The following is a 10038-nucleotide window of genomic DNA, read 5'->3' as shown; positions in this document are numbered from 1 at the left end:
GTTTGCAGATGGGACTTTTTCTCTCAACAAAAAATCTCTCTTAAAATTTTATTTGTATAGAAGAAACTAAGAAAGTTGAATACAAAAGGTGGCCTTTTCATCATCATTATGCTCCAACCATTACGGGCCCACTACGGGGCATGGGTCTCCTCTGAGAATGAGAAAGGTTTAGGCTATAGTCTACCACGCTGGCCAAGCGCGGATTGGTGCACTTTACACACCTTTGAGAACGTTATGGAGAACTCTCGGGCATGCAAGTTTCCTCACGATGTTTCCTTTACCGTTGAAGCAAGTGATATTTTAATTACTAAAAGCGCAGATAACTAAGTAAAGTTGGAGGTGCTAGGATTCGACCTCGGTCTACCGAAATTTAAGTCGAGCTCCTCTCTACTGTACTTACAAACAATTAATTTGATATTCCTGTGACGTAGGTGGACATCGTGCAATCATGTGCATGGGCTCCTTTATGAATTAAAACAATATTTGTTGATGTTCAGTAAAAGATTGACGAAATTATAAACATAATTTAAAAAATAAGTTAATTAAAAGAAAGCGACGTTGCTTTTTCGCGCATCACAGTTGCCGGGCATGCAACGTCGCAAAACGAAAACGTATAGAGGTTTAGTCAGTAGATTTACTTCTCCCATTTTTCTCATTTTATATGAAAATCGATTCTTAAGGAGTAAACTCCAAATATAAAAAATGTATTAGTAACGTCTGGATTCTCCTGCTTTTCGCAGAGTATAGCGCAATTACATTAATTCCATAGTATGAGTTTCGCCCTAAAACGTCGCTTTATATTAGTCTCATAGTAAAGTATAGAGCAGAGATAGTCTCTAAAAGTGGTGTAAATAAATGAGATGTTCACAAATTTTTTTTTGCTTCTTAGTATTATCTTAATCCTAACTAATATTATGAATGCGAAAGTGTCTTTGTTTGTCTGTCCTTACTTCACGCCCTAACTAAGCCAACAATCAATATGATTTTCGGCATGTATTTTTCGGAGTTATATATATAAAAGGACGGACAGTAACATAGGGTACTTTTTATCCCATAATAAAATATTCCGGTCCCGGTTCCGAAGGCAATTTGGGGAGTTATAATTTCTGAATTTGCTCTGGTCCAGGTAAGCTTTGGTAGTGGCTAGTTACCACCCTACCGACAACGACGTGCCGCAAAGCGATTAAGTGTTCCACAGTGTTTATGTGGACACATGGTGGCACTTTATATATATTTTATTGCACGCCCTGGAAAACGTGGTTCTTTTTATAGGCGATGGATTTTCTTGAAAAAAGGCACTTTTTCATTGACATTCATCATCATAATCCTCAGGCCAGGCAACCTCTCTCCTATGATTTTTATTGGGCTTTAACGGTTATTATCATACCATAATATTAACCCGCTGTACGAGGCACGAGATTAGACATTTTGATACAAATTGTAGTTTGAAGTCCTATGACCAGAAAGCATTTATCCTTAGTTCATAATATAGTATTAAGGACTACATCAAATATAAATTACACTGTGAGATGAGATGGTGATAACAAAAACAAAAAACAATCGGCTATGTTTGTTGCGGGCTGCTTCTTAGACGCGCAGGGCGCATTTGAAACCCTCGTAGTTTTAGTTTTAAGTTGACGAATTTAGTTATCGCCGTCAACTCAATTCTATGTCATATTCTACATGGAATGTACGCATCAAAAGTGCCATCTATGTGCCTATTTGAATAAAGAAATATTTGACTTCGACGTTAAGGCACAGACAAAGGCCTTTTCTCTCATAGCGGAGAGCTTTGACTCTTCAGACTGCTTCATGGTAGGTCGACGGGCACCGTATAGATTACAATGTTCCAGCCTACATTTATCACCTTAAGTACCAGTGCCAGCGGCTTAGCGAGTGGTAAAACCTTTCTCCAGCAGTGGACGTCCTGCGGTTAAGATGATGACGATGATGAAGCTTTCCTTTTGTTTTTAAGTTTTCATTAAATAAATGTTATTTAAATTAAATGTGTCTCTACTAGTCATGCCCTTTTATTTCATACCCATATTGTGGTGGTTGAGAAAAAATATATAATCCACCAAATTTTGTTTCGGCGGCCGTCTTTGACCAATATTCATCAAACATAGCTAAGAGCACTCGCGACTTATTCACTTTTAAACCTAAAGCAGCAAAAAAAAAAAAAAATTTTACGAATATTGTCGTATCGACATCACTTCGGCCATAAACGTACAACTTACCATGACAGGCTTGTACACTTTGGGATGCAAAGCTTGCAATTTCGTCGAAAATACTTTCATTTGATCTTCTTATTTAAGCTCATTAACTCCCAAATTGATTCTTCCGTCTTGCTCTCGCTCATTACTATAAATACTCGCGTTAATCCCAGATTAAAATATTTTAAACCATTTTCCCTAAGTGTCTACAAGAACAATACTTCCTTTTACAATCCCATCGTTCGCCTTTATAATGATTTAGTATCAAGTAATCATAATATTGACATTTTTAACAAAAGGATAAATATTTTTAAAAATCAAATTATTAAGCACTATTCCACATAATCTTTAGGGAAATAATATATTTATTATTATTTAAGTGTTTCTTTTTTGTTTCAACTTTAATTTTATCTTTACTTTCTGTTTAATTTAATTCCAAGTTGTGTACACATACTTTGGGTTGTAGCTTAGAACAAAACTTGTTATTACTTATATTTAGATCTACTTTTAGTTATTACCTGTTTTGTGTACCTAATAACAATAAACAATAAAATCAAAATCGTTCGGGTCACACACACACAGACACACAGAGACACGTCAAACTTATAACACCCCTTCGTTTTTACGTCGGAGCCGTTAAAAATACCACTGCATAATGTCAAGAGGTGAAACGCTGTTCAATTGTAATCCCTACAAGGTCAAGGACGACACCAAACGAGAGATTACGTTGAACAATTTACGACCTCCTAGGCGCAATGGTGAGCGCTATGAATTTAATTAGGTACCGGGTTCGATTTCCGGCCGGGGCAGATTGGGAATTTATTATTTCTGAATTTTCTCTGGTCTGGTCTGGTGGGAGGCTTTGGCCGTGGCCGTGACTGGCAAAGACGTGCCGCTAAGCGATTTAGTATTCCGGTGCGATGTCGCGTAGAAACAGATTAGGGGTATGATCACCATACTCCCTAAATGCGACACACAATCTTAGCGAGTGGAAATCCCTCAAAAAACCTTAACCTAGCAGTTAAAGCCGTGTGGTCGAGATGATGATGACGATGAAGTTTACTTATTGTTTTTAAGTTTTAAGTAAATACAATCTATCTATATGTATAAAAGAGAAAGTGTGTGGGTCTGTTCCGTATAGGCTCCGAAACGGCTGGACCGATTTCAAAGAAACTTACGGGGAATCTCCGAATCGACCTGGCGAGTAATCCTGTAAAGTTTGGTGACGATCGGAGCACTCCTATTTTTGAACTGTCAAGCTGTCAAATACAGCTTTTATTTACTATGATGCTATTCTATTGTTGGGTGTAGATAATGATCTTCACCCGCTCGAGAAGAAAATAGAAAAGAATGAATACGGAGAGAAATAAATGATTGAATATATTATGAGACTTAAATTAAAAATTTAATGATGTAAGTTTATTGTTTAAATAAAATAAAGCAAAATCTAGCCCGGCGAAGTGGGCTGGGTACGCTAGTATTACATAAACATATTTACGCCCCTACCAAAATCAGCACTAGAGACGATTTTTGTTTGTTCAGCAGTAACGTAGTTATTAAAATAATATCAAAGTAAAATGGTGTCTATATTGGATGAAATAAAACCCTTTTTCTTCCTTTTAGTCTTTCTTTAAAACCATTTCAAAAGATTATCATAATACTCTGTAGTTTACATGAAATTTACGTAAAAGTCGCCCAAAACGCGTAGGCTTCCCCAAGGTTTGTGAAATATTTTCTTAACTCCACTGCAAGTAATAATAAGGGAATCGAGGTACCGAAAGAATCTGCACCGTTGCGTTGTTGAAATACCATCAACACGTACGAAGAGTTTTGCTTCTTCCTTTCTGATCCGCACCGCAAAGGCCTGGAATGACCTCCCATCTTTCGTCTTCCCCGATACCTATAATCTGGGTACCTTCAAACCTGTAAAACCCTTTTTTCAAAAACCGTGAACAATGGAGGGGGGGGTCACTTTTGTTTATTTATTGTGTAGAAAAACGTTCGACAGCAGTGATCGCGAGATTTACGCCTGTTGCAAACCTGTCGCGAGATACGTAATCCCCTGCGGGATCTAGTTGCACGGAACCCTAGTTGCATTTCTCATGTATTGTGACCAAGGCTGTTTGGGATAATTATAATAACAATTGACAATTATTTATCTATGGGTAATTAAGAACCATATCAATCAGTAGCTTTGTCATAATGATATGGGCGATTTTATAACGGTATGGTAAATGTTCACCCTGGCGGCAGTATATAACTTTCATCGGAACAAGGGAAATTTAATTTGGTGCAGTTAGTTCGAGCAATCATGTGGGTTTGCTTTATATTTTATTTGTTGAGTGTGTCGGGGTGGGCTGATACAGGTAAGGCATTCCTTCTTCTAATTCTTATTAGATTTTAATGAGTTATATTATAAGGAAGATAGGATAGGCGCTTGGATAGGAGCTCGACTTCAGTTTCTGGGGGGCGAGTTTGATCCCAACACCTCTAACTTTTCTAAGATATGTGCGTTTTAAGAAATTAAAATATCACTTTTTGGTTGAAGGAAAACATCGTGATGAAACCTGCATGCCTTAGAGTCTGCATAATGTTCTCAAAGGTGGGTGGAGTCCAACCATGCGCACTGGGGCAACGTGGACTACCCTGTGGCCTTTAACCTTCTCATTTTGAAATGTGGCCTTAACCCTTCTCATTTTTAAAGGAAACTCGTGCTCTGTAGTGAGCCGTAAAAGGTTAATGTGAATGAATGAATGAGAATGAATGGGTATCCCTTCGGCTTACTTTTCGGCCGGACCGAGTTCGATCCTCGGCACGCATCTCTTACTTTACAGGGTTAAATTAAAACAACCTGAAAACTCTCAGCCTGTAATTATTTACATTAAAACGAACAACTTTTGTTCTACAACTTTCTTTTTAATCGATAGTTTTTGAAATATTAAATATTCAATGTTTGTCACATTGGCAACAGCGCGCCAATCACGACTCTATCGTGGGGTCACTGAAACAATTACGCGTAGTTGTTTTTTCACATATATTTGGTTACACAGAGTAATGTCACTTTACAGAAATAACATGATTTGTGAACATTATTTTGTGATATTAATGTTATATATTTAAACGAGCAATTCTTGTATATATATATATATATATAATTGGAATCTCGGAATCGGCTCCAACGATTTTCATGAAATTTAGTACACAGGGGGTTTCGGGGGTGATAAATCGATCTAGCTAGGATTCATTTTTAGAAAATGTCATTTTATTCGTGTTTTCCGGTAATAACCGATTTGGTGCAACGAAGTTGCACGGTTCAGCTAGTTATATCTAAAAGCGGTGATAGCCTAGTGGCTAGGACTTTGACTTAACTTTCGAGGGGAGCGAGTTAAGTCAAAGTCCTAAATTCCAGCAAGCACCAAAAACTTTTCTAAGTTATGTGCGTTTTAAGCAATAAAAATATCACTTGCTCCAGCGGTGAAGGAAAACATCGTGATGAAACCTGCAGACCTGAGAATTCTCCTTAATTTTCTCAAAGGTGTGTGAAGTCCACCAATGCGCACTGGGCCAGCATGGTAGACTACGGCCTTTACAGCTTCTCATTGTTGGAGGAGACCCGTGCCCTACAGTCGGCTGATAATGGGTTGAAATGATGATATAATTGATAATACTCAATTTTGAAAAATCGTAGAACAAAATTTTCTAGTTTTAATAATTAATAGGAACAATACCGATAGCCTGGTTTTCTTCTCCCCCGTTATGTGAGACCAATAATAAAAAAAAATACATCCCTACCAATATTATAAATGTCAATTCTTGGAAGTGTTAGAAGTAATATAGGATACTTTATATCCCGACATTAAGCTCGGTTCCTTTGGGAGAGAGGATGAGTGTTTGATGATTTTACACCATAACTCCGACAAATTTTAACCGATTTATATAATTATTTTTGTACTATAGAGGTTATATTGTGTTTAATTTTGCCCAAACTGTGATTGGAGTTAGAGGACAGAAACAAACCCCTCATATAAGACTTAGCGATACTGAATTCTTTAAAGTTTTTTTTAGATCTATAACTAAATTTAATGCCACATAAAAAACAAAATCAAACGCAGACGAAGTCGCGGGCAACAGCTAGTTTGTAAATAAATCATAAAAAGTAGATTCTTTAACTAGTCATAATGTTATGTTCAAACCCTCGGGAAGCGGTCCGGCTTATTAATTTTACAATTTTTATTTTCAGATGCGTTATCATCTGAGATCCACTCGGCCCCCAAAGCTCGTAAGGGTGTAAAGTTAATAGACTCGCGAGTTTCGACAGGAGTTTCGTCTAACATAGAGGAAGACCCGTATCAGGTGTCGTTCAAAGTGGATAATGCCTATTACTGCGGAGGTGTTCTTATTAGCGAGAAGGATGTCATAACGCCTGCTCACTGCACCTATGGGTACATTCAAATACAATATTTGTAGTAATAATGATAACGTATTATAAATCGATGAACGCCGACTGCACGCACACTCATTGCATAAGCAGGACTCATTGATACCTTTTTTTTTTAGTAAATATAATATATACTGCGACAATACACACATCACCATCTAGCCCCAAAGTAAGCGTAGCTTGTGTTATGCGTACTAAGATAGCTGATGAATATTTTTATGAATAATATACATAAATACTTATAATATACATATAAACACCCAGACACTGAAAAACATTCATGTTCTTCACACAAACATTTTCCAGTTGTAGGAATCGAACCCACGGCCTTGGACTCAGAAAGCAGGGTCGCTGCCCACTGCGCCAATCGGCCGTCACTTTTTAAGCTATGGTAGTAAGTCTCTCTGTTGCGAATTTTCAACGATGCTTTATTTACCTTTCCAGTGTTAGTCCCAGCCAAGTGGTCCTAAGAGCTGGCAGCTCTTTCCTCGATGACGGCATTATCATCCCTGTCGCAGATGTTGTCACGCATCCAGGATACAACGAACCCGCTTTCGACAAAGACGTTGGATTCATCACCACAGCTGAGCCTGTCGTATTCAGTAAATTTATAAAACCTATCGCCTTACCATCTAGGGATAGACCCCTGACCGGCGAAGTGTTTGTTACTGGATGGGGAAGAAGACGGGTAAAGAAGGAATATTTTTGCTATAATGTTTCTACTGATAAATTTATTTTGCAATTTGTACAATTAACTAAGTTTTAATAGCCAAATGTCAACTGCTCATAACCATTTGCAGAAATTATTTTGTTCCGAACCTGGGGCGTTAATGGTTTAGGAGTTCTCGCGGCATTTCATCATCACCATCTTCATTGTGACGAGCGTAAATATCTTGCTACCCATATACAATATTTGAAACGTAACCCTTATTATTGTGTAGTTCCCGTGGCCATCTGTTGTCTTCGTCATCGGTTTCACTTGACCAAATGGTGCTTTTCGAAAGCGAGTTCAATAGTTATGGCAGATCAGAATACAGTTGTCAACACCCCTCTTCCCACGGGTGTGGTACGAGCCGACTAAGGGAACATAACAGAGAAAAAGCAGCAGCATCCTCTAGCTGCTAAACCATCTACTGTGATCACCAACCCGTGTGACAAACCTTCCTCTTCGGAGAGGCCTTTAGGTTAGCAGTGGACTGTTACAGGCTATTGATGGAATAGAATCGGTCTGGGTTCAACGATGTTATATTACGATGTTAAATATCAGGGGGGTTTCATTTTAGGGAGACGTGGCTGACATACCCAGCAGAGTTATGAAAACAATGGCATACATGTACGATGATATGAGATGCAAGATTGCTTATCCGACTCTTATGACCAGAAACAAGGCGTGCTCTTCCAACTTCAACTTAGGAGATGATAATAATTGCCAGGTACGTTTTGGTTAACTTTTGTGATGCAGGTATGATTTTCTTCTTGAAAAGACCAGGTAAAAAACCGACCAAATGATACGTCATAGCTGGTCATATGAATATATAAATAAGATAGCCATATAATTAAAACGAACGAGGACATGTTTTTATGGTTGAGTTAAAAAGACTGCAGGTTACTGCAGGTATTTACGCTTTTGCAGACAAGTTCTGATGATCTTATGTTCTATAGTCTTTGTTAATTATCATTGGAATAAAATTCAGGCATATAGTATGAGCTGCAAGGCTGAAGGCTGCAAAAATCAGCATGCAACGCTTTTTAAGATGCAAAACTTATCTATGCCCATTTGATAAAGTCAATAAATGCTTCCGGAAACTTCATGATATGTGTCCCCCATACAGTAGTGAAAAAATTATGGTGTAATGTTTTTATTAGTGGTAAGTAGGTACATGTAGATGTAGTTATAGTGATTCCATCGGTTCGGTTATAGTGATTCCATCGGTATAGTAACCGGTTGTGGAACCACCAGAATTGCCTGGATCAAATGTAGCGTACGTATTCCAAATGAAAGCTAAATCCGTTCTACGGGATATTTTTTTTATCAGTGCGCATATTTTAATATGTCATACATAAACCAGATTTATGTATATTTTTTTTATGTTTTACTTAACGATACAGAAATTAACGGTTAAAAAAGATTAGTCGCTGAAAAAAATCGCTTTTTTTATCCAAAACAAGTTAGCCCATGACTGCAATCTCACCTGGCGGTAAGTGATGATGCAGCCTAAGATGGTAGTGGGCTATTATTTATATATGTAGATACCTATTACGTGTTGCCATGATTTGCTTATTGTATACTCGGACGTGGTAAAAAAAAATGTGAAAATTTTTGTGGAAATATGTTCCATTACCGACACCGAACCACCAAAAAAAAACCGCAGTGGTTTCAAAATTACCCTGTATATTAAACTTTCACATTTTAATGATGTTAAAAAGAAGTTCAGAATAGTTGCTAAAAGCTAACAGAAAACGGAAAATCCAAAATCGTTAGCTTACAGATTGAATTTAGTAGTGCTATCCTTTTTAGTCTTTAATGTAGACAATGTCACAAACACACAACAATGTGTAATAACGTGAGGCGTGAGTCTACAGGGCTTGTTATGTTTTCCAGCGTGACACGGAGGGAGCCGCAATTCAAGATGGTATGGTGGTAGGCCTGGTGACATTCACAGGAGTTTGTGGCCACGAATCCTCTCCGAGCGTCTTCGCCGACCTCGCTGCACCCGAAATTCGCGACTTCATATCCGACCATCTTGGACTGTAATCGTAATGTTTACGTATCTGTAAATAAAAAAAACTAATGCAAAGGAAGTTTTGATACGTGTTTTAGAAAAAAATTGCTAAGTCTTAGTGCGGTTACCAATTTTAACTATATTGGTGAATCTCGGTAGTGAGAAAACCAATCTAAGTGTAGCAATTTTTCGTATACAATTTTACATTGCATGGTAATCGTTTTCCGCGAATCTTTGGACCTTGAAATAATGAATATAAAGCGTTGCACTCATTTCTTTATAAATTATTTATTTTTGTTGTTATTGCTATGTGTAAAAAGGTTGATAAAATAAAATTCATAAATATTGTATTATTTTTTTAAGTAGGTTTAATATAAATATTTAATATATGATTATTTTATGATTACTGTTCTTTCATTCCGTACATTACGTTTATCACTTCTTAAATAACTATAATAGGTAAAGTGATATGCTAAGAAGATTAATTAAATATCAAACAGTATCAAGTCCATCAAGTCTCAGGTTTGTAGCGACTCTACCACCGGTTGAATCTAGCAAAATGGAGCCGGCAAGAAACTCAGCAGTTGCTCTATTTTGCAATCATTATTCTTCTTGCGAGAGATGAAGCGGTATGCTTCCAAGCAACCTTGTCATTAGGAATTTC

General features: G+C 37.4%; 1 protein-coding gene across 1 annotated transcript; it reads left to right on the top strand.

The window, feature by feature from the left end:
* Positions 1–4455: 4455 nt before the first annotated feature.
* Positions 4456–9428, top strand: LOC120624009 (trypsin beta-like). Its single transcript, XM_039890311.1, has 5 exons — positions 4456–4579; positions 6454–6655; positions 7096–7339; positions 7935–8084; positions 9254–9428. The coding sequence occupies exons 1-5, from the start codon at positions 4525–4527 to the stop codon at positions 9404–9406; spliced, it is 804 nt and encodes a 267-aa protein (XP_039746245.1). The 5' UTR covers positions 4456–4524; the 3' UTR covers positions 9407–9428.
* Positions 9429–10038: the final 610 nt, after the last annotated feature.

The sequence above is a fragment of the Pararge aegeria genome, chromosome 5 (assembly GCF_905163445.1).
Source record: "Pararge aegeria chromosome 5, ilParAegt1.1, whole genome shotgun sequence".
In the NCBI taxonomy this organism is placed as follows: domain Eukaryota; kingdom Metazoa; phylum Arthropoda; class Insecta; order Lepidoptera; family Nymphalidae; genus Pararge; species Pararge aegeria.
Note: the sequence above shows the minus strand (reverse complement) of the source record. Positions and strands in the feature narration are given on the sequence as shown.